Here is a 24,952-nt window from a genome sequence, read left to right on the forward strand (position 1 = left end):
CATGGCTTTAGGTGCTCCTTTGTTTTCCCTGTGGATGTAATTACAGGAGGGTTCATGGTTTTATTGAATTCCTCCTAATTTTGTCATCACTTTTGTCTTCTCTTTGGCTAGGCTGCTTTTTCTGAGATGGGAGCAATCTGCATGGGGACGGATGGATGGATGGATGGACGAATGGATAGATGGATGGATGGATAGGCAGATAGATATTTACTATTTAGGCTCTTATCAATCAAAAGTAGGTGTCAAACACACGTTCTGTTGTTTTGTTGTTTCTGGCTAAGGTGCTGTTGCAGGGTTTCCCAGCGCAGCTTCAGCAGGCTGAGATTGCCTCTCCCACTCAGACAAACTTGCACCCTTTCAGTCTGGGAGCGTGCAGTGAGCCGATGTACACTTTCAATGTGCGCTTCTAGGCAGCTGATGTATGTGTTCAACATGTGCTTGTAGGCAGCCGATGTACACGTTCAACGTGCACTTGTAGGCTGTTTGCATGGTGTTGAGTCCCGGTTAGAAACAGAGGCTGGGTAGCAGGGGAAGATACATGGGAGCAGACCAGACAGACGGGCTTATTGCGCCGGGAGGTCCTGCACTGCTGCTGAGATTGAACCCAAACCCGTCCTGAGCCTGGGACATCCCCCATCCTGATGGTCCTTGACCTCACCAGGTTATCCCTCAGGGTTTCAGCTTGTGTCCTGCATGGGGGAGATGTTGTTTTAAAGTTGAACTGGAGGAAGAGGTGGTCAGGTGTTTTGGGGATCAGCTGTTTTCACGCCTCGTAGCAGAGTGCCCGATGGTTAAATGCTCTCTCTGTGCCTTTTACCAGCCTGAGTTCGCAGAGGTGTTTTCCATGGAAATCATCACGCCATTTTTCTGGGCCGGGAAGGAGAGCAGCGGATGCCCTGTAGACCTCCCGCTGTTGAGAATTGTCCTCCTCAGGATAATTTCTCTTTTAAAAAGAGGGCAAGAGAAGCTTGACTGGGTCATTTCACCCCTAACTGTCGATGTCAGCAAGGACAGGGGACTTGGGCCTCCACGTGGATTTTGGGCGTTCCTCTCTATAGCTCAGCTGCTGTGTTGGCAGCTTCATCCTAAGGACGCCTGCACCTGACTTCCATCATTCCCATCTTCCTTTTCCAATACCCTTCCCTTGAATTACTGCCTGCTCCCCTCCCCCTTGCAGACGCCTCTGCGTTCTGTGTCCTTCCCTTGCCCTTTTTGCTCCCTTGGTCTGTGGCTTCTTGATTGTTCTTCCAGACAGTTGAGGTTGCTGCCCTTACTTGGAGGCGGGGATGCCAAACCCAGGACAGAGTTTTGGTTTAAATATACCGACTGTTGTCCAGGATTGTAGAAGGGAGGGAGGAGGGAATGCGAGGCTGGTATAAAGTGCAAGTGGTATTTCTCATTTATTATAGCAGTGATCCAGGTTCGAACATGATGTCCATTCGTGGTGAGGTAAAGAAAAGAACACACCCACCATAGGAAGATACCGAATGTAACCTGTGTTCTGCCCCTGCTAAAGCTGCAGTCTAAAAATGTAACTGAAAACGGGAATGGAACCAGGAGCCTTACCTGGGGGGACCCTGGAGGTCTTCTGGTTTGAGCAGCTTGGCGCCCATGTTCTGGCTACGGCTCTGCTCCCTACCTAATGACTGAAATCCCCTGGGAGGGACTGTAGGGTGGAAGCTTTTTCTTGTGTTGCAGCTGACGTGATATTGGAGTGGCCTGGTTGCACTCCTTGGTGAGAAGCCTGGCCAGTAAGCTCTGCTACTCATACACCTTTCAAGCTTAACAAAGGTTTAGGGTTGGCGTGTCAGTCAGATTGCACAAGGAATTCACTTGACCCTTCAGAACGTTGCCAGTCTAGAAATTAGTGCCTTGAAGTGCTTATTGCAAAATTCCCCTTCCGGAGGCAAACGATGAAGACTGTTTTGCAATATTTGCAATATTAGGGGGTTGAAATGGAGACTTTCAGCTGAAAACCACATCTTGTTGTGATCATTCTGATGCACGGTGAAGTCCTCTAGGCTTCAGCTTGTTTCAGTTCCCTCTGAAGAGTGTTTGCATCTGTACAAACACATGGTGGGGGGAAAAAAACTGCATTTTGCCTTAGCACAGGTTGAAGTTAATACAAAAATAACTGCTTGCAGTTAGAAGGGAATCTCCCACCAAGGGAGTTTTCCCCTCTTTCACCAATTTGGGTCGGTGCTTAGGCCTAACTCTTAGTTACGCAAGCCCATATCAGGTTTATCGTGCCTGGCAGTTTGCTGAGACAATCGGTGATGTAAAACAGCAGAATGTGGAAGAGCCCAGGGTGGGATTGCAGGGGCAAGGGGGTTAAAAACCAAGTCAGGATGAACCAGGGGGTTGTGAGCAATTGACCACCAACATCAGAGGCAAGAGGCGGCCCAAAAGTCACAGGGAAGGTGGCCCTGAAGCACTTGGCACCTGCCTGGTCCGTGGGCTCTAGGACGGCATCTCCTGGCATCTGGCAGGGTGGTGCAGGTACTTTGTACTTCCCAAGGGCTGCGGAATGGGGGGACGCTTCCTACATGGGAAAAATGGAATTTTAACTGGGAGACTGAGACAAGGTGGGGGCAGCTGCCTTCCCCTCAAAGATGGATGTATCCAAAAGAGGCTGAAAAAGAAGGGCGTTTTTCCTGCTAACTATTTTGAGGCTCTGATTCCTGTCTGTGGAAGTCCTTGGGTTCACAATACTAAAAAGTTAAGTTAATAAGAGAGTCTGAAATAGGGGCTGTGGAGAAGATCCCATCCCTCATTAGAGGTATTTCCTCATCAGCTGGGTTTGAAAGAAAGGAGAAGCTGACCTTAAAGATGACATTTTCCTCTGGTCGCTTCCATCATGCTGTGTTTCCTTGCCCTCACCTCTAAGCCAGCGACTTCGTGGTGCAAGAGAAGGTGAGGATGAGGGGTGCTGAGTCAGCAGTGATGCAATCACCCTCATTTCTGATTGCAATTTCCAGACTGTGTTTATAGATCTGTTTTTTTCCTTTGGTTTTTTTTTTGAGATTTGGTAATTTCAAAGGTAGAACAGGTTGGTTGGGACTCATCCAATTGAGGTTTGAAAATCTCTGAGGACAGAGGTGCTGCTTCTCTTGGGGAACCTGTTCCAGTCTTTAATCATCCTGACCAGGAAGAATTTAATCTGTCTGCCACATCAGAACTCCCCTGGCTGCAACTTGTGCCCCTTCGCTGGGCACCTCTGAGGGGAATCCCTCTCTGTCTTGTCTATCACCTCCTGCAGGGAAGACTCGCTGTTCGATTTTCCCTTTTGCCTTCTCATCCCCAAGCTGATTCCCTCTGCCCCTCCTTGCTCGCCCTGTGCTCCAACCTGCCAACCATCTCAGCGGAGCTCTGCTGGACCCCATTTGTGAATGGGTCTCTTCTCCTGGGGATGGGGTTGTGGAGGCGGGGAACCAAGTCAGCACCACAGAGGTGGCCATGCCAGTGGAAGCGGGGAGAAGAAATCACTGCCCGGGACAGGCTGGCTCCACGTTTGCTGATGTGATCAGGGTTCTATTGAGTTCTACCTCGTAACCATCTTAATACCTTCAGTAAAAAGTAAAATCCACAACTGCAGTAGGTCTCAAGGGGCGATTGATGACATTGCCCATGTTTCAGGTCTCTGCAATAGTGAAGAAATAGTCAAATACATTTTCCAGATCAATGTAGGAAAGCCCATGCCCCTTGCTATGGAGGAGGAGAGAATCACCCTGGCTTCCTTTGGGCTGGCATCCTAACCACCAGTCGTGGTCCTCGCTGATTTGACCTGGAGAGAGTGGTCTGCTCCTCCACCCATCTGACATCTGGCACGGGTACAACCACGAGCAAGACCCCGCAGCCAGGCACCTTCCAGACTTCGGTTTCACCGCATGCAGTCACGTGCCTTGCCCAGTGCCTGGTTTCTGGCTGTGGCAGTCACCAGTGTGCAAATGTGAAGTGAAAAAACCCAGCGCCAAGCAGTTCATGGGTGGCACAGGGAGATCCCTTCCTATGCCCCGCAGGTCGGCAGCGGATGCTCCGAAGCAGAGGAGCGGTGACGTTTGTGTCACAGCCAGAAAAGTGATTTGTGCTGCAGAAAAGCAACATGGCGGTGGATGGAACATGCTCTCCAAAAATGCGATACAGAGTGAGAACCAGGCATCCCTGAACCTTCCCTGATGCCCGCCCTTTTTCCAATATTTAAGTGGGCTCAGGGATTTGATTCGTACCCATAAGCTTATTCTTCAAATAGCCTGAATTCAGAGAACTTCTAGGTAGACCTTTACCTCCTGTTTTCAGTTAGATCGTCCTCTTTGCAAGCGGAATTACTGGCTCAATTTAGAGGTATTTTCACGATGGTAAACTTTTTCCTTTCCCCATGTTTCGGGTGTGTAGGGCGTGTTGGAACTCCCATTTGGATCTGTATGGTTGTTCTTGAAATGTGAAATTCATCGATCAGCAGTGGAATTTCTTGTGTGGATGGCTTGCTGTCTTGGGGTCATCCAAGACCTAACCTCAGAGCTCCACTGCCATCCCCTCCCTTTTCATCAGAGATGTAAAATATTTACACAGAAGCTTCCAAGAAATACGAGAGTTAGAATCACAGAACCATAGAATCACAGAATCGTTTGGGTTGGAAAAGCCCTTTAAGCTCATCAAGCCCAACCATTCCCCTAACCCTGCCATCCCACCACCAAACCCTGGCCCTAAGCACCTCGTCTGCCCGGCTTTTAAATCCCCCCAGGGATGGGGACTCGACCCCTTCCTTGGGCAGTCCCTTCCAGGGCCTGACAGCCTTTGCGGGGAAGGAATTTTTCCCAATGTCTAACCTAAACCTGGCCTGACGCAACTCCATGAGTTCAGTTGAAACAGTGGAGAACACTTAGATCTGCTGATTGAGCTGATGCCCCTTTCATATTTTTATTTTTTAATTATTTACTGACTGTTGAACTTAGGTAGAAATTGCAGAAAACGGAGCCAGGAAACAGGCATGCCATGGACAGCAGTCATGTTGTGAGTCACAGACTGCTGGGGGATTGATCCCACCATTCTGGTTCTATGCAATGATGTTTAATAAGCACACAACAAGCCCCAGGATTCCTTGAGGTGTACCCAATGGGTTTTTGCACCTTCCTCTTCCATGGTTCAACTGGAAGAGCAGCTCTTTTGCCTTATCCAACGGTGCGACTGGAACCCGAAGGGGAAAGCTGGGTTTGATACAGGTTTCTTTTTCTTCCTTCCCAGTCAAATCTCTACCCTACAGTGGGTCTCCAGACTCCAGGAGAGATCGTCGATGCCAACTTTGGGCAGCAGCCGTTTGTGTTCGACATTGAGGATTACATGAGGGAATGGCGAGCGAAGATCCAGAGCACCATCAAGCGGTTTCCCATAGGAGACAGACTGGGCGAGTGGCAAGCCATGCTGCAGAAGTAAGTCACTGCTCCGCTCTGCAGCTGCTTTTGCTTTCTTTGGCCTGAAATACTTCCCTTATGCCAGTTTGTGCTTTCTTAGGGCAAAACTTGCCAGTCAGTGCATTTTGCTGAAATTGTGTTCCCCTCTGTTTTGTTGTTTGAGAGCCTTCCCTGTGCAGATTGCTGCTATTTCAAATGTAAAAGGTATGGGAGGCATTTTCAGCCAAAGACTGCGTGAAAGCCTGTAGGACTGGAGGAATGTACATTTTGAGGTGATGACCTGGGAAAAGGGGATTGGAGAGGACACCGTAACAACTCTAACGTAGGAGAAAAGCTGGGACATAAGTCAGCTGCATTCAGAAATGAGAGAGCAAGCAATAGCCCAGGCCAAAGGCTCCCACACCCAACTCAGCTGGAAGCACAAGCAGAGCACTTTATACATTCATGCGGTGTTGAATGCGTTTCCCATTGCAAAAAGGCCTGAGCAGAACTTGCTGAGAACGCTTGGCAAGAGGCAGCAGAGGGCAGGTGCCTCTCCTGCCTGGAGAAAGGCAGAGCTGGCTGAAGGTGCTGCATCTGGGAGGAAGGCAACCGAGGGAGGTGCTTGGAGCTGTCTGCCAGTTGCATACACCCGCATACCCGTAGCGAGGAAGCCATTAGTCACTGCTTCTCAAAACACAAGAACTTGAGAAAAAGCACCTTCTGGCTTAAAAAAAAAAAGTAATTAAATATTTTTTTCACTAAGCATATGGTGAAACTGTGGGACTTGCTGCTCATCATGGTAGTTTACATATAATTGGATTTAAAAAGATGCACTTTTAAGTATTCACGGTAATTGTTGGAGACTGATTCTGTAATTATATTTTAAACCCCCAAATTTATGGCTGTTTCTTCTGTTTCTGATTACAGATAGCTCTGTGCTTCCCTTTTTTATTCTGTAACCTAAACACCCGATGCTGGTCACTGCCATCCAGGAGGCTCAGAGGCAGTGATGATTGCGTCCCTGCGATCATTCGTGTTTTCCTCTAGTCTTGCCTTTAATTATCTGCAGATAATTCAGGCCCACCAGCAAAGCCTTCAAAAAGCAGCTCGCAGAAGCTATGAGGAAAGAAAAAAAAAAAAAAAAAACTTTTTTCAAGAAAATCAGGAGCAGGAGGCCTGCTGGGGTCCTGTAGGGCCTCTAGAGGATTGCAGTATAAAAAGAGACCCTGGGGAAGATGAGATCATACCCAGTTGAATTCTTTGCCTGTGCGTGCAGAAACCAGAAGGGTTGTCCTGCTGGGATGCTTCTCGGCGAGGGCCTTGGCAGAGGATGGGGTTGAAGTGTCCGCCAAAGCAGCGCTGGAAGAAATAGGTGAGGGGAAGTGGAGAAAGTCTCTGGGATCAGATCTTTACCCAGTATCTGCCCAGAGTCCTACTGGAGAAAACAGGGGAGCTGTGGCTGCGGAGCAGAGCATCTCCCCAGACTGCCTTGGTTCCAGAGAAGGGGAGGATGGTGCAAATGGTGCCGTGTTTCATGAAGGATTTCAGGAGAGAGTCAGGCAGGAAGGGGCTGACAGAACCCTGATGTCTGGCTTGGACAAACCTGGAGAAGCCCTGCTGAAGGGCACTGGGCACGTCGGAGAGAAAACATGGTGGAGCTTTGCAAGGAGGAGCCAGCAGACGCGTGGGTACGGTTCTTGGGCTGCTCTCCTTGTCCTGGAAGTACAAAAGGCTTTCGGAGAAATCCTCTTGCTGTAAACGAAGGGGGCAGGATGCATCCAGGGTCTGAAGGCACATGTCCCAATGTGGACTGTGAGTTGTTTAAAAGAGACCGGAAAGGGAATGAGCGGGTAAGGGATCATCACTGTGGGAGGAGGGGACTGCAGAGAGGCATGGGTGCATGCCAGTGATGTCTGGGGTATTGAGGGTGTTCATAAACAGCTGGCAAGAAGGCAGTGGGATCTTTGGGTTACGGTGAATCATTGCACCGAAACGTAAGCTCATTTTTTTGGTAGCAAACGGGGGGAAAAAAAAAAATCCAGTATTTGTTAGGGGAAAAATAGAGGACAAACCCAGTTCTGTTACTTGGGTGAATGTGTGGTGCCCCCCTAACTTGAATACTGTGTGATGCTTCAGTGCTTGTCTCCAAAAAGGGGTAGTAGAAGCGAGAAAAGTGTGCAAAACCCTCCAGGCAGGACATGCAAAGGTATGGGGTGGGTGTAAGCCAAGGGACAAATATACAGACCCGCAGCGCTGAAGGGCATGATTGCGTCGGGTGCTGCCCCTGGGGAGGTTGAACCCCATGCACCAGCACAGGCTGGGAGCTGACCTGCTGGAAAGCAGCTCTGCCAAGAGGGACCTGGGGGTCCTGATGGACAACAAGCTGACCATGAGCCAGCAAGGTGCCCTTGTTGCCAAGAAAGCCAACAGCATCCTGGGGTGCGTTCAGAAGAGCGTAGCCAACAGGGCAAGGGAGATTCTCCTCCCCCTCTACTCTGCCCCACTGAGACCCCATCTGGAGCGCTGCATCCAGTTCTGGGCTTGCCAGTTCAAGAAGGATGAGGAGCTACTGGAGAGAGTCCAGAAGAGGGCTACAAAGATGATGAGGGGACTGGAGCATCTCCCCTACAAGGAAAGGCTGAGGGAGCTGGGCTTGTTTAGCCTGGAGAAGAGAAGGCTGAGAAGGGATCTCATCAACACGTACAAATACCTTAAGGGTGGATGTCACGAGGATGGAGGCAGACTCTTCTCAGTGGTGCCCAGCGCCAGGACAAGGGGCAATGGGCACAAACGGAAGCAGAAGAGGTTCCAGTTGAACGGGAGGAAGAACTTCTTGACTTCGAGGGTGACCGAGCCCTTGCCCAGGCTGCCCAGGGAGGCTGTGGAGTCTCCTTCTCTGGAGATATTCAAAGCCCTCCTGGATGAAGTCCTGTGCCCCCTGTTCTGGGTGAGCCTGCCTGAGCAGGGGGGTTGGTCTGGGTGATCTCCCGATGTCCCTTCCAACCCCTGCCATGCTGGGATTCTGAGAGTCTGTGATCATGAGGGGTAAGGCAGAAGTGCGAAAAAAATAGTATCTAGAATAGCCTGCAGAAGGTGCTGAAGGAACAAGTGTTCATTGTCCTGCAAAACTTAAAGGGCATCAGGTGCCGTTAACCAGATGGCACATTCAGAAAGAATAAAGGAGGGTGAGGGTTTTGTTTCGCACTCTGCCATAAGATATCAGGAAAATTGCATGGATTCAAAAAGGGACTGGAGATGTTATTAGAAAGAAAAATCTGTCAGAGCTACAATGGGGAGAGATCCACCTCTAGGACGGGAAGCAATCTGCCAAACCATTGAAAGCTGGAAGGGTTATGGGGAAAAGTAATTTCATAGGTACCTTATTCCTTTATTTTTCATTGAACGTTTGCTTTTGCCAGTTAGGAGGTACTGGGCTAACTGGGTGTTTGGTCTGAGCCAGGACGGATGCGCTTGGAGACTTAAAGCTTTGTGACATTGCCAACTTGAACGTTAATTTTCATTCCGACATGACGTGCTGGGGTCATTTCAGTCTCTGCAATGCATCTCATCAGGCTGTGGGAAGACAGGATCCACTTTTGGATCCACTTTTGGAAAGCTTGCTTAGCAGCCACAGAGAATGAAGAGGTTAATTGGTGTTCAAGTGCAGGTCCTCATTTCTTAGCACCCAGAAAGCAATGTGTTCAGGAAAAGGAGTGCAGCCTGCATCCTTGGAGGTAAGGGCGCCTGTGTTGGGTGAGAGCACTGCTCTGTCAAGCTCAGTCCTATGAGTATGTCAAAGGCCCTAGTTCCTGCAGCTCTAGAGTGTTTTTGCCTTTCCCTGGTAAAATTGACCTTTTTTTGCCACCCCATTCTTCAGCCACGTTAGACCTTCCCTTTTATCGCACAGTAACACAGAGCCTTCAAGAGGGTTTGCCAAAAGATTCTGAAATGTCTTTGGACAACCAAGCGGACTGCAGCAGATCTCTCTTCTGCCTGCTTCCAGACTGAACTCCAAAAGTGGCACCAAATCGGAGCACCACGACTCCCCTTTACACAAGCTGTGGGTTCTTCTGCAGTGGGATCAGCGTATCCCTGGGTTCGTTCCTTGTGTCTGCCAGAATTGTTTCTCCTGCCGTGCATGGCGGAGGTGTCAGGGTCACCGATCCAGAGTCCTTCATGCCTCCCTTGGGCTTCTTTGTACAGATCAGATTTTTCCTCCTCCCCATGGGCAGGCTGGGGTCAGAGCTCATCCCCATCTTGGTGGTACGGCTGTTTCAGGTTGGAGCTCCCTTGAAGCTCCTGGGACGGTCACAGAGTCACAGAATCACAGAATGGCAAGGGTTGGAAGGGACCTTGGGAGATCATCTAGTCCAACCCTCCTGCTAAAGCAGGTTCACCTCCCCATCCCATCCTGTGGCTTTGGTAGATTTTGTAATATCCTATTTAATGTCTAATCGCGCAGTTCAGCATTGTAAGATGCATCACATCATGCATTCATCTGTGCTGCGCTCCTGGATACGCTGTCACCTGAGAGGCTGATCTGACAACGGTTTTCAAGTGCTTGAAACCTGGAAAGGGGCTTGCGTGGGTAATTTGTCTTCTCTGTGTGTTATGGTCTTATGGTTTGAAGCTGCACCAGGGCAGGTTTAGGTTAAATATTAGGAAAAACTTCTTCACTGAAAGGGTTGTCAGGCTCTGGAATGGGCTGCCCAGGGAGGTGGTGGAGTCCCCATCCCTGGAGGTATTTAAAAGAAGGATAGATGAGGTGCTTAGGGACATGGTTTAGTGGTCGGGTGGCAGGGTTAGGTTAAAGGTTGGACTCGATGATCTTAAAGGTCTTTTCCAGCCAAAGCGATTCTATGATTCTATGGGATCTGTAATTTTCTAGCTCTTGCCATGAAGAATATGAGCAGGAGTCATATGAGACTGGAGATCAGCTGCTGTGGTTGACTATGGGAGGAGGAACCGTGTAGGTCCCCATTTCTGATAAAGTGGGGACTTTGTACGGTTCATTTGAGAATCTAAGCGGTACTGTGCAGAACGAGGAGAGTTCTATGGAACGTGTACAGAGAAGCGTGCAGCTGAGTTCTGGTTTGAAGAAGGAAAGCCACGGATGGTACAAGCCTCTCTGCCACCGCCGCGGCTGCTCTGGGGGAGAAGCACCCCTGGGTGCAGCAGAGATAGCTGCTCCTGCCATTTGAGCACTTGGGCTCTTAGCAAGCTTCAGCTGCAGTTCCCTGTCGTGGTTTAACCCCCAAGCTATTACTGCGCAGGCTCTTGTACTTGCTGGGGGGTTTACCTGCCTTACTGGGGTGCCCTGCGCCCGCGCAGACTCATCCCCAGGCCACAGCCCGTTCAACTCGAGGTCACACTGGATTTCCAGCTGGTCCAGCACAGCAGCAGTGCCCTGGCTGTTGGCCAGCCCAGGCCCATTGCCATGGCTGTTATCAAAATGTTCCCAGGCCCAGCACAGTGAGATGATCAGCAGCACAGTGAGATGATCAGCAGCACAGCGAGCAGCGAATGCAGCAAGCACCCACTCATAAGCGCTGGACTCTGACGTACAGCGAGGCGAGCAGCGCACCAGAGCCAGCCCTTTAACAGCGAACAGCACTAACAGCTATAAACTCAATCTGGCACATTCCAATCAAACCTGTCGTTATCTGGAACCCTTTGAGCCCCACGTTGGGCACAGAAAAGACTGGTGTGGTTTAACCCTGGCTGGTAACCGAGCCCTATGCAGTCACTTGCTCGCTCCACCCATAGTGGGATGGGGCAGAGAATGGGAAGGGTAAAATTGAGAAAACTTGTGGGCTGAGATAAAGACAGGTTAATAGGGAAAATGAAAGCTGTGCATGCAAGGAATTCACTCCCTGCTTCCCATGGCAGGCGGGGGCTCAGCCATCCCCAGGACAGCCAGACTCCATCATGGGTAATGGTGACTTGGGAAGACAAATGCCATCGCTCCCAATGTCGCCCCCTTCCTCCTTCTTCCCCCAGTTTCTGTACTGGGCATGACATCATATGGTCTGGAATAGCCCTTGGGCCAGTTGGGGTCAGCTGTCCTGGTTGGGCCCCCTCCCAGCTCCTTGTGCCTCTGGCAGAGCTGAGAGCTGAGAAGTCCTTGCCCAGTGTAAGTCCTGCTCAGCAACAACTCAACTATCAGGGTGTTATCAACATTCCTGTCATCCTAAACCAAATCCATAGCGCTGTGCCAGCCACTATGAAGAAAATCAACTCTATCCCAGCCGGAACCAGGACACTCCCGAGTGGTAAAAACTATTCCTTGAGAGAACCTGGGATTCTGAAAGGGTTTTGTTGTCTGCAGTGGACATTTTACCTAGGTCGCAGCAGAGTGTGATGATGTTCTCCCAGCCCTTCAGGAGAGGTACCCTGGGTGCAAATGTGCTGCTGAATGTTTGAGAGTGCAGTGCTGCTGTAGTAAGCAGCTGGGACCCAGAGCCGAGAAGTCATTGCTTAAAAATCAGCCTGGTGTAGCGACCAGTGTGTGACGGTGCCATGCACCCATGTGGGGATGATTCCTGTGGTGCCTTGGGCAGAAGTGGCGTAGGCAGGGATTCAGGCTCTGTGCAGCTTCGCAGAGCATTTGAATCTTCACTGGCTACTAAACTACACTGAAACAGGGTCTGGCTCTTCCCTTCCACCCCTGCCCACCGCATCCTTGTGTGCAGCATTTCAGCCTGGCTGAGCCGGGGGGGTGCGGTTCATTGTGCCTGTCTGTGCCATGCTAAGGGCTAAGGGCATGTCTTGTACCAACAGTGCTCGGAAGCACTTATTTTTAAACAAGTTTTAAAAATTCCACGCCTGCTTGCAATGTCACACCTGAAAATTATCGCTGACTCATAAAATAATTCTTTCTTAGAATCACACAACCATGGAATCGTTTAGGTTGGAAAAGCCCTTTAAGCTCACCAAGCCCAACTGTTCCCCTAACCCTGCCATCCCACCACCAAACCCTGGCCCTAAGCACCTCCTCTGCCCAGCTTCTAAATCCCCCCAGGGATGGGGACTCGACCTCTTCCCTGGGCAGCCCCTTCCAGGGCCTGACAGCCTTTGCAGGGAAGTAATTGTTCCCCATGTCCAACCTAAACCTGCCCTGGCACAACTTGAGGCCATAAACTGTACTGGAAGTAGCCAAGGTGAACATGTGTTACGAGCTGCGGCTCCATCAGATCAATGCCAGCTTCATCGTGAGAAGCCTGGCGATCCCATGCTGGCATTTCGGGTTTTGTTAGAGGTCTGGTGAGCACTAACACCTACCTGACGTACCCTGGGCAGGCCTTAGACATGGTCTGTCTGGAGAGACGCTGCTGCTGTGTTTGTTTTCTGACAGTGACACTACCTTCTTGCCTGTCATTTTTTGAAAACACAACTTAATGTTTGTAACGTCGGTGCTGGCGGTCTGCCCTTTGTAAATCAGCAGATAAAAGTGTCTGTGGATGTGTAGGACTCATTCAACTGCCAGAGATAAAATTGCTGCCAAAATAAGTGATGGAAGAAATTCAGGACCAGAACCTTTTTCTTTTTTTTTTGAGATATACTTGAAAGTCAGGAGCCTTTCCAAGGTCTGGATTTTATGTCTGGGTAGGACATCGCTGGCAGTAACACAGCACTGAGCTCTTACAAGTGACCCCTGGACAGCAGTAATAAACAAATAAACACCATGGATACAGCGGGAGGGGTTATTCTGGGGTTGGTTTTGGTTTTCTCTAAGGTGAATTTACAGCCTCCCTCCTGTCTGCTGAGGACCAGGCGCCTCTCTGGTAACTTTACACTGCCAGACCCAAAAGTAGGATCCTGGTTATGTCCTGAGCGAACTGAGTTTGGTCACTGAAATCGCAGTTTCTGTTGTGCTGATTTTTAATCTCTCTGGCGTGATTACGCTGTTTCACCAGTGCCTCTCCATCTGTTGTTTTTTTTTTTCTTTTCTTTTTTTCTAGCATGGTTTCATCGTATTTGGTTCACCACGGGTACTGTTCGACAGCCACTGCCTTTGCCAGAGTCACAGACACCACAATCCAGGAAGAGCAGACCTCAATAAAGAACAGACAAAGTAAGTCTCTGGGGCAGGCGTGCCCCAGGTGTGGCACACTGGCTGTGTGTCGTCTTCAGGGCTGCGCAGAGAAAGCTGAGTGCGTGGCAGCAGGAGGGTCACCCCACGGCAGTACAAAGCCGTCCGCAGCATGCTGCTGACTTGGCGTCGCTGCCCGTCGGTCCAGAGAGCTCAGGGACCCCGGCTGGGAGTGCTTTTCCCATCGCCGCTCTGCCTCCTCCACCCTCTGCCGCCTTTCTTTGCCCGGAGAACTGCTCTGTCCTTGCCTTCACCTGCCCACTCTGGCGTGGCCTGCATGCCCAGCAGCGCTCAGTGGGCTATGGTGCCTGATCTGCTTGGTTGATCTTCCTCGACCTTGTCAAAAATGAGCGGTAGGCTCCTCGAAGAGGTGGGGTGACCCTCAGCTTTGAGTCCAGTGCTTTCACACATCAGGGCAGAAAGCACTTTCCAGGAGGTGGTGCCAAATTGGTGGAGGAAAGAACTGGTTGCTTTGGATTTTACCTGAGCTGAGGTCTCTGCGCACCAGAGAACCATTTGGATTTGGGTTCCCCAGCATGGTCTCTTGCGGTGGGGGCAGTGTCATTAGCACAGTCACAGGGACCCGGGCACATTGATCTGGTTTGACTGCAGCTCCCAGAGCTAACAAGTCTTCCAGTCCCTTTGCACGTTTTGTCTTCAGGTGAATTTTTTGCATACTAAGGGGTTTGCAGATTCACAGCCAACGTGTTTAGCTGGCGCTAGGTGAGGAATTTGCATTCTGTGTCTGGTTTGGTTACTGCTGCTTCCTCCCAAGTGGTTCCTCACTTGGTCGGTACAGCTGTAAGAGCTTTTGGTTCCTGCGGAATAAGGCTCACAGCTTTCTCCAGCTCTACTTTTTGCTTTTAGCTTTTCTGTTCACAGGCTCAGACTGTGAGTCAGGGAACGTTTGCATGTTCTCTGCATTCTCCTGGCTGCTGAACACAGGTTGTGTCCCGCTCTCTGCATTCCCTTCCCTTTGTGAGCCACTTCTCACGTGGATGTTAAGTGCCAGGAACACCGTGCCCGCTGCAGGTCCCTCTCCACACGTTCCATACGCTTAGCCAGCGCCCCGGTTTGTACCCAAAACAACTCGTAGCTGCTGCCTGTTAATGCTGATGGGCTCTGTGCTTCCAGGTCACACGTTACGCTGCCCTGACCCCAGCCAGCGCTCTTGCTGGTGTGGTTTTAACTGCCAAAGCCCGACAGGAGGCACATGAGGCAGCGCAGGCTTCTGTGTCAGAGAGCAGATGATGAGGCGGATGGAGGGAGGGAATGCAGAGCTCTGAGGTTGGGGCTTAAATAGGGGCGACGAGGAAAACACAGGTGGGAGACCAAAAAGAGGAGGGAATACAAAAGGCAGTGACATGCATGCGAGGTGCCAAACAAGGCCAGGAGGGGAGCTGCCGAAAGCAGCCAGCACAGGAATGGACGTGCCAGTCAGTAAAAAAAACAGTAAAATGGAGGAGGCTCTGCAACACGCGTTGGCGTGAGAACCACGTCTTTGGGCTTAGCTTCCAGCTACGATGACAAGCACATAGACACCAAGAAGGGGGAGCCAAGGCAAGTCACCACAGATTGTGACGGGGGCTCGCTAATGAGGGTCACCGGGCTGGGCTTTCAACTGCTCGGCTTGCCAAGCACCTTGCGGGCGATTCCAAACCTCCTCCCTGCTGTTGGTAAGGAGCCCTGGAAAAGCGGAGAGGGAAGTGCAATGCCTTTTTCATTTTAAACACATTTAGAAAAAAAAAAGTGAACCTCTGTAGATCAGCAGCTTCTCTGAGCGCTCAAGGGGCAGAATCTCAAGTCTTGCCCTTGTGTCTTCTGACCCACCAAAGGAACATAGGTGGGACAGGAACACCCAGGGAGATGGATGGCTCCTGCCTTGCATCTCTGCGCCTCCTGGAAGCGTACGACTTGTCGAGCTGTTTCCAGCTTAGTCTGTGGCTGATTCCCGGAGCTAGCACATGGGTGCCAGTCCTCATTGCAGGTCAAGTTACTTCCCTGGGAATATTGAGGTGGGACTTGCAGGAACCTAGCTTTGTCGGTGTAATTACTTCTACTTAGAGGTAAGGACATTGGGAAACAGCGTGGTGCTGTGGTTTGAGCCCACAGACCCTCCAAGAACACTCTGCTTATCTGATGCTCAGCCGTGCCTCTGTGAAGCAGCCAGAGGCTGTAATGCAGGGGTGACCCAGCAGCTTCCCCTCTGAAATTGTCATTTCCCCAGCAGCCTCCTTGCTCCCCACTGGCTCTCCTGTCCTGCTTTTCCATTGCTGCATAGCTCTGCAGCTGAAGGACCACAGTCCCAGAGCACCCCAGCACAGCTGCTTCGTTTTGCAGATCCTTCTACCCTTGCTGTTTCTGAGCTGCGAACAGATTCTCCCTCGTTCTCATGGGCTTTTCCTCCTCCATAACAAACAGAACGTGGTCCCCAGTCCTCCCTAGCCCTCGTGAAGGTGGCAGGGGGCAGCTGCATGGCGTATGTGAGACAGCTCCTCTGGCCACTCTTGCTGGCCGGTCCTGTGTGCCAATAGCTCTCCATCCTTTTGCTTTCAGGAATACAGAAGCTCGTATTAGCAGGCAGAGTGGGAGAGGCTATAGAAGCCACCCAGCAGCTCTATCCTGGCCTCCTAGAACACAACCCCAACCTGCTCTTCATGTTAAAGTAAGTATGCATGGCTTTGTACCCCCTAATGCGTGAGATGATGGAGGAAAGAAAGAGGCTGCCCGGCCGCCCAGTCCAGCTGGGCGCCTTGCTCTGAATTCAAACTCTTTGAGATGCCTTTGGGAGCAGTGGGAGAGGACGCAGGCTCTGTCCTTTGCACAGTGCTCGTGGCTGCTCCTCGGACCCTCTGGGGCTTTACCTCGTGAATTGAGGTGGAGGTGGATCCTCCCAGCCCCCTGTGTTGTGCAAGGCCAGTTCCCAGTAAAGCTAAACAGGGAGCTGTTCCCACTGTCATGGTGTGTGTTGCATTTTTTACCCTTCCTTGTCTATTTGCTGTTGGCCACCAGTATTTCTAGGTTGTTGGAGTAGTGGGGGAACAGTGATGTTGGGCAGATATAGTGTCTTCTCCCTGGGAAAAACCGCCACGATTTGGTTTTGGAATGCCTGCCAAGGTGGCGGAGATGAAAGCATGCTGTAAAGGAACAGCTTCTTCTTAGCACAATGGGAATGACATGCGTTTTGGGAATGCCTCGCTGTTCATTAGCATCAAGGCTGCAGTTTCTGAACTCCTTCCTCCCGTAGCATTGTCAGAGCACTCGCAATACGGAGGTACCAGGAGTCTGGAACGTGTCTTTCAAAGCCAAGAAATTGAAGCCCTAGGCCTTCTCCACTCAGTAAGGAGGAAAACCTCAATGCGGAGCATCCTGGCTGTCACGCGCCCTTTTCTCCTTCTTCCCTCCTATGAAACCAGGTGCCGGCAGTTCGTGGAGATGGTGAACGGGACAGACAGTGAAGTACGTTGTTTCAGTGCCCGCAGCCCCAGGTCCCAGGACAGTTACCCCGGCTCCCCCAGCTTAAGTCCTAGACATGGATCGAGCAACTCCCATGTCCATAGTACCGGTAAGTGTGGTTTCTGTGCCTGCTGGCAAGAAGAGTAAACGTTAAGGGTCACCTGCTGTCCGTTGCCTGCTACTTTCTGTACATTATTGCTATGAAATGCTCCTCTGCTCTCTGACAGCCAGCTAAGCAGACTCACTGCTGTGGTGGGTGTCTCTGTCCTGTTACAGAATTGGGTTTGCGTTGGTTATTGCCCACAGACAGTTGTCTGCAGAACAGATTATTTTCAGAATGAAGAAGCTTTTGAAGGTGGCCTTCTAGCACAGCCACCAGTGGTGTGGTGACTGAGCTGTAAGGAGGCGTGGAAGGCAAAGCCTGCTTCGTGGGCCTTGGGGTTTGCAAAGGAACTGCTTTCTGGTAAGGACCAAGCAGAAGATGCACTGTTCTGGCCAACAGCACAAGGGGGGTGGGATGCCTTGAACGAGAGCTGCTTCTTCTCCAATGAGTTCGACCTTGCAAGCTTGAAATGTGAGAAGGGAATGGTTCTGCAAACCCCATCTCTGAAACATCAATTCTGTGCACTTCGGGAAGTGAAACTTTAGGATTTGAAGTGGAAAGAAGAAGATAAACCAGGACACCCAGGCTATCTTCCCCAGGAATTATTGAGTAGAGCTGTGAAGACAGAGTGGGCCCGGGAGTATGATCTGCAGGGCCCCTGAAAACAGCCTGAGCCACTTCCCTGAGCCTCGTGCTGCTCACAGCCATCTGAGTGTAAGGAAGGGAATGACCTAAACGCCTCCAAGCTGTCACCTTCCCAAGCCAGGATCTTTGTGTTCCTATACTGCATTGTGAGAAAAGCTGGGCATGTGTCTGACTTGATAGAATGGTCTCACCAGGCCATAAAAGCTCCTGGTAAGACATGGTAGATGCTGACGTAAAGAAACCTGCAACGCAAGGCAGCATTCATATATGGAATTGTAGAATGGTTTGGGTGGGAAGGGACCTTTAGGGTCACCCAGCCCAACACCCTTGCAGGGAGCAAGGACACCTTTAACCAGACCAGGTTGCTCACAGCCCCACCCAACCTTGTCTTGAATGTTTCCTCCACCACTGGTCTGGGCAACTTGTGCCAGTGTTTCACCACCCCTTGCTGTAAGAATTTCTTCTTTAGTCTAAATCTCCCTGCTTTTAGTTTAAAACCATCGCTCCTTGTCCTATTGCAACAGGCCCTGCTAAAAAGTCTGTCCCTATCTTTCTTAGAAGGCTGAATGGCCGCAATCAGGTCTGCCCACAGCCTCCTCTTCTCCAGGCTGAACAACCCCAACTCTCCCAGCCTGGCCTCATAGCAGAGGGGCTCCAGCCCTTGGATCATTCCCATGGAGGCCTTGCTCCAGCAGGTCCCTGCCTGTCCTGTGCTGGGGACCCCCGAGCTGGACACAGGGCTCCAGAGGGTCTCACCAGAGCGGAGCAGAGGGGCAGAATCCCCTCCCTCGACGCTGGCCACCCTACTGGGGATGCAGCCCAAGGTAGGGTTGGCTTCTGGGCTGCCAGCGCACGTTGCCGGCTCACTTGTCCCTCAGTACCCCCAGGTCCCTCTCGGCAGGGCTGCTCTCCATCCCTTCGTCCCCCAGCCTGGATGGATGCCAGGGGTTGCCCCTGCCCCCACCCAGGAGCAGGACCTTGCACTTGGCCTCGTTGAACCTCACGAGGTTCACATGACCCCACCTCTCCAGCTTGCCCAGGTCCCTCTGGATGCCATCCCGTCCCTCAGGCGTGTCAGCCGCACCGCTCAGCTTGGGGTCATCTGCAAACCTGCTGAGGGTGCCCCCGATCCCGCTGTCTGTGTCACTGATGAAGATATGGAACACAGCACCGGTCCCAGTATAGACCCCTGATGGACACCACTTGTCACCGGTCTCCATCTGGATATGGAGCCCTTGACCACTGCCCTCTGGATGCGACCATCCAGCCAATTCCTCATCCACTGAACAGTCCAGCCATCAAACCCATAGCTCCCCAGTTTAGAGAGAAGGATGTTGGGGGTGCTGTGTCAAAGGCCTTACAGAAGCCCAGACAGTCGACAGCCGTAGCTCTTCCCTTGCCCGCTGATGCCATTGCTCCATCATAGAAGGCCACTGGGTTGGTCAGGCAGCACTGGCCCTTGGTGAAGCCGTGCTGGCCATCTCAAATCCCCTCCCTGGCCTCCATGTGCCCCAGCACAGCTTCTGGGAGCTTCTGCTCCATGGTCGTCTCCCAAGGCGGAGAGGTGAGGCTGACAGGGCGGGAGTTCCCAGGTTCCTACTTTTGATCCTTTTTAAAGATGAGCACAATGCTTCGCTTCTTCCAGTCCCCAGGACTTCACCTGACTGCCAGGACTTTCCAAATATCATGGAGAGTGGCTTGGCAACTACATCAGCTCCATCCACACCTTGGCCTTCCTGATCCCATCCCTACACAACTGGGCAGCGTCCCTATACTCTTCCCAGGGTGCCTGTCCCTGCTTCCACTGCCTGTGCAGTTCCCTCTTCCTCCTTAGTTTGACCAGCATCTCTTGTCTCAACCTTCCCTTCTTTGCCCGATTTTTTTATACCTAGGGATCGAGAGCTCTTGTGCTCTGTGGATCACATCCTTAAAGATCTGCCAGCTCTGTTCTGTTCCCCTGTCCCTCAGGACCATTTCCCAGGGAGTCATTCTGACTATCTCCTTGAAGAGCTGGGAGTTTGCTTTCCTAAAATTCAGGGTCCTGACTATACTTTTCGTTATTCCCATATCCCTCGGGAGCGTGAACTCCACTGGCATGTGATCACTGCAGCCCAGGCTGCCTCAAATCTTGACATCTCCAATGAGCTCACTTGCACTGGTGACCACCAGGTCCGGTATCGCATCCCCTCGGGTAGGGGTGTCTATTACCTGGCTTAAGAATTTGTCCTCAATGCATTCCAGGAATCTCCTGGATTGCTTACAGCTCGCTGTGCTACTTGTCCAGCAGATGTCGGGGTGGTTGAAGTCCCCCAGTGGGACAAGAGTCTGCAAGCGCGAAGCTACCTGGAGTTGGAGGAAGAAGGCTTCATCAGTCGGCTCCTCTTGATCCAGCGGCCTGTAGTAGACACCAACCACTAGGTTCCCTGTGTTGCCTCTCTCTGATTCTCACCCATAAGGTTTCAACCTGCTTGTGGCTATTCTTCAGGGACAGCTCTTCACAACCTATCCATGTCTTGATGTAGAGGGCAACCCCTCCGCCCCTCCTTCCCCGCCTGTCCCTTCTGAGCAGCCTGTAGCCATCAGCAGCCGCACTCCAGTCAGGGGATTCATCCCACCAAGTTTCTGTAATGGCAACCAGGTCATAGTTTTCTAGCAGCATGGTGGCTTCCAGCTCCTCCTGTTTGTTGCCCACACTGCATGCATTGGTGCAGAGGCACTTCAGGTGGGCTGTCAGCCAAGTCACCTTCCTAGAGGAACACCCCGGAATGCCTTTGAGGTGTTTCACTGGTGTTTCCCTGGTGGCTCCTAATACCTCCAGAGCCCCTGGCTCATCTCTGTAAGACTTAAGCCTGCTGCAGTGTGGGGGCCCTTGCTAGCACCCTATCCCTCTCACCTGGGCACATCATCCCACAGCTTGTCATAGGCAGGCCTGGTATCATCCCCCATCCGCTTCAGGTCTAATTTAAAGCTCTCGTCAGTGAGCCCCGCTAATTCGTGAGCAAAGACCCTTTTGAGAAAGGTGAATCCCATCCGATGCCAGCTGGCCTGGTGCTGTGCAGGCCATCCCGTTACCAAAGAACCCCAAATGTGAGGGTGACACCAGCTGCGGAGCCATGTGTTAATAGACTGGGTGCATGTCTTTCTTCCAATGTCACTGCCCACCACTGGGAGAGAGGAAAAAATGACCCATGCTCCAGATTGCTGGGCCGGCCACCCCAAGTCCCTGAAGGCTCTTTTGGTCGCCCTTGGACTATGCATTGTGGCTTCATCGCCACCCACATGGAGGAGCAGTAGTGGGTCGTAGTCCAAGGGCCATACCAGGCTGGGAAGTTTCCCAGCGATGTTCTTACCCCGGCGCCGGGGAGGCAGCAGACTGCCCTAAGAGGAGGGTCTGTCTGGTGTGCGGGCCCCTCTGGTCTCCTCAGAAAGGAGTCACCTACCACTATAACCCCTCTCTTCATCCTCATGGAGGTGGTCGTGATATGGGCATGGGCATTTCTGACCCTGGCAATGCCTCCGGTGTAGCTGGACCATCGCCCACATCACCCACGGACTGGCCCTCCACATCCAGAGCCTCGTACCTGTGGTGCTGAGGCACCTGGGCGAGCAAGGTGGGCAAGGTGAGGGTTTGCCCGCTGCCCCCAGCCTGGACTTGCTTCCGTTTCACTCCCTTCCGTTAAGTTCCTGCCTTCAGCCTGGTGGGGAGAGCATATGCGACCCCCTTCATCCTGGGTTTTTCTCGCGGCTGCCCCTGCTTCTCTCTTGGGGAGGCAGAGCGTGGTTCCACCATGTTCTCAGACCCCTTGGTGCTCGTTACCCTTTCTACTGCCTCTTATAGCTCTGCCACCAAGCAGGTTGTCCAGCTGGTCCCCAATCCCATGGCTGTTCTCGCTGCTGCCGTCGTTCCCAGCAAAAGGCTCCGGCATGCCCGGCAGCCCCAGGCCTGCCTGGCCATGTGTTCCCATGGCAGCTCCATCTGCGTTGCTGCATCTGTTCTGGCAAGCACAGAGGACGTAACTTCCTGGCATGGCTTTACCAGAGCTTAACTCCTTCGGAGAAGGTGATGGCCACCAGCTGAACTCGCCCCCTGAGCCGGTAGGGTGACTCTCCTCCTGGTGATGCCCACTCTCCTGAACCAGGGCTATCAGCTTGTGATTTTCAAGGGGATTGTTGTTATTTGCCAAATGTCACATGAATCGAGCCTATCCCTAACGTAAGGTCGGTTGGGGAAAGCCTAGGATGTTCTGCATGCAGAGAGTTGCCTAGTTTCCACTTGTGCTTCCATAGCTTTCCTGGATGGAGGCTTTATGACATACATTTGGGTTGGTGAGAGGAGAGTTTGCAAAGAATGATGACGTTAAGATCTGCAGGGTTATTTTGGGGAATATATATTATTATTTGAGGAATATCTGTATATAACATTTGCTTTGGGGAAGCTAAATTTAGCTTTAATTTGAATTTAGCGAGCTGCTCTGGCTGATTGTCGACCTCACAGCAGCGTGCTCCTGCCAGCCTGCTCTCATTTTCCCCTTTCTCTTTGGCTTTCAGGAGCAGATAGTCCGACCTGTAGCAATGGAGTCATGTCCACAAAAAGCAAACAGAGCCACAGTAAATACCCAACGCTGAGTTCATCGTCTTCATCTTCCTCCTCCTCCTCCCCCTCATCTGTGAACTACTCTGAGTCCAATTCTACAGATTCCACCAAATCTCAGCAGCACAGTAGTACGAGTAACCAAGAAACCAGGTATTTTTTTTCCTTTAAAGATGACCGAGGGGGAGGTGGTGGGAGAGGGCTCAGGCTGCTTTCGGAGGAGCAGCAGGGCATCTGTCCTGCTCTTCTGAACAACGGTATAGCTCTTCAGATCTACAGGGTCGCTACTCCCTAAACTGGGGAGCTATGGGTTTGATGGCTGGACTGTTCGGTGGATGAGGAATTGGCTGGATGGTCGCATCCAGAGGGCAGTGGTCAAGGGCTCCATATCCAGATGGAGACCGGTGACAAGTGGTGTCCGTCAGGGGTCTATACTGGGACCGGTGCTGTGTTCCATATCTTCATCAGTGACACAGACAGCGGGATCGGGGGCACCCTCAGCAGGTTTGCAGATGACCCCAAGCTGAGCGGTGCGGCTGACACGCCTGAGGGACGGGATGGCATCCAGAGGGACCTGGGCAAGCTGGAGAGGTGGGGTCATGTGAACCTCGTGAGGTTCAACGAGGCCAAGTGCAAGGTCCTGCTCCTGGGTGGGGGCAGGGGCAACCCCTGGCATCCATCCAGGCTGGGGGACGAAGGGATGGAGAGCAGCCCTGCCGAGAGGGACCTGGGGGTACTGAGGGACAAGTGAGCCGGCAACGTGCGCTGGCAGCCCAGAAGCCAACCCTACCTTGGGCTGCATCCCCAGTAGGGTGGCCAGCGTCGAGGGAGGGGATTCTGCCCCTCTGCTCCGCTCTGGTGAGACCCTCTGGAGCCCTGTGTCCAGCTCGGGGGTCCCCAGCACAGGACAGGCAGGGACCTGCTGGAGCAAGGCCTCCATGGGAATGATCCAAGGGCTGGAGCCCCTCTGCTATGAGGCCAGGCTGGGAGAGTTGGGGTTGTTCAGCCTGGAGAAGAGGAGGCTGTGGGCAGACCTGACTGCAGCTGTTCAGTGCTTAAAGGGTGCCCATAGGAAAGGTGGGGACAGACTTTTTAGCAGGGCCTGTTGCAACAGGACAAGGAGCGATGGTTTTAAACTAAAAGCAGGGAGATTTAGACTAAAGAAGAAATTCTTTACAGCAAGGGTGGTGAAACACTGGCACAAGTTGCCCAGACCAGTGGTGGAGGAAACATTCAAGACAAGGTTGGGTGGGGCTGTGAGCAACCTGATCTGGTTAAAGGTGTCCCTGCTCCCTGCAAGGGTGTTGGGCTGGGTGACCCTAAAGGTCCCTTCCCACCCAAACCATTCTATCATTCTATGATGGAAATGGGCAATGGGTAGCAGTAGCCCAAGGAAATGACTCAGGAGGGCAACGCAACGAATCATAGAATGTTTTGCGTTGGAAGGGACCTTTGGAGGTCACCCAGCCCAACGTCCAGACGAGTCTGAAGTGGCAGTTCCGTGGCCTTTGGAAAGCCTCCCTTCTCCAGGAAGCTGTAGGCAGTCTGGGCCCCTACGTCTGCATTCACCAGAGTGGGGAGCACACTGAGCTGTGGCGAGAAGCCAGCTTCCCTTGGGCTCTCAGGTTGGTGGTGCAGGGCTGCCTGAGGCCCTGCTGGAGCAGAGGACGTCCCTGCCACAAGCAGAATCTCTTCTGCAGGGCAGTTTGTGTTCTCTATCGTGACCTCCCCAGAGCTGTCACTGAGCGGGAATCGCTCGTGCAGGCTCCATTTACCAGGATCATTTGATAGTGCTGGGTTGATGATTCTTTTGGTTTTTAAATATAGAGCCCAAGTCCCAGCAGGATTTTCTCATCATTGCAGTTAATCAGCAGTCTCATCCAGGCTGCTGCTCTGAATGTTTAAGCCCAGAGCCCTTGTGTGTTTTGCACTGCACTGTTTGTGAGGGTCGGCACCTTGCCACAGCCGAGATCTCCCCCCTGTGTCCTATGTCATGTGTTAATGCTGTCCCAGAGACGGCCACTGCCTGGAGGGGAGGTGATAAGCACTCTGCACCTGTAATTACAACAGGCACTTTCCTAACAGAAACCTGTTTCACAAATCTCCTTCAGAAGCCTGCAGCACTGAATTTTTGCTGTGCTGAATGAGGCCACCCGGCTTCCCATCGTCTAACTGGCACCTTTCCTCGTTTACTGGCTGCTGCTGGGCATCACTTGGCACCTGAACTCTGCGTTTCTTCCCTTCCTAATTCAGACTCCTGACCTTTCCTTCCTCCCTCCACCCCAGTGACAGCGAGATGGAAATGGAGGCCGAACATTACCCCAATGGAGTGCTGGAAAATTCATCCACCAGGATCATGAATGGCACCTACAAACACGAAGAGATCCTGCAGACGGATGAATCCAGCATGGGTAGGGCCTCGGGGGCAGGAGGAGCAAAGGGAAATAGGAAGAGCTGGTATCGAGGGTTAGAATTGTGATTGGTTGTGGGGAGGAAACACGCGCTTTGGATTTCTTTCCCCACCCCAGTGAATGAAGTTCTCCAGATGCTCACTTCACAGGGAAAAAGGAACCTCTCCTGGAACTAAAGCCAGGTCTGGCTTCCCATAGTCTCGCAGCGGTGCTGGTGGTGGTGTGGAGCAGGGAGTGCAACAGGAGCCAAAGGTTTGGTCATGA

General features: G+C 52.0%; 1 protein-coding gene across 3 annotated transcripts in view; it reads left to right on the forward strand.

Annotated features, from left to right (window-relative positions):
- The window catches only part of RANBP10 (RAN binding protein 10), a 68,329-nt gene that overhangs the window by 37,662 nt on the left and 5,715 nt on the right, over positions 1 to 24,952 (forward strand). For all 3 annotated transcript variants that reach the window (XM_035898858.1, XM_035898859.1, XM_035898860.1), the window contains 6 exons: positions 5,242 to 5,426; positions 13,352 to 13,464; positions 16,039 to 16,147; positions 16,899 to 17,047; positions 22,235 to 22,430; positions 24,564 to 24,688. In XM_035898858.1, the coding sequence (XP_035754751.1) occupies positions 5,242 to 5,426; positions 13,352 to 13,464; positions 16,039 to 16,147; positions 16,899 to 17,047; positions 22,235 to 22,430; positions 24,564 to 24,688 (877 nt within the window). The remainder of the gene's footprint in view (positions 1 to 5,241; positions 5,427 to 13,351; positions 13,465 to 16,038; positions 16,148 to 16,898; positions 17,048 to 22,234; positions 22,431 to 24,563; positions 24,689 to 24,952) is intronic.

This window comes from Egretta garzetta, unplaced genomic scaffold, assembly GCF_000687185.1.
Source record: "Egretta garzetta isolate BGI_Z169 unplaced genomic scaffold, ASM68718v1 scaffold27, whole genome shotgun sequence".
Lineage (NCBI taxonomy): Eukaryota > Metazoa > Chordata > Aves > Pelecaniformes > Ardeidae > Egretta > Egretta garzetta.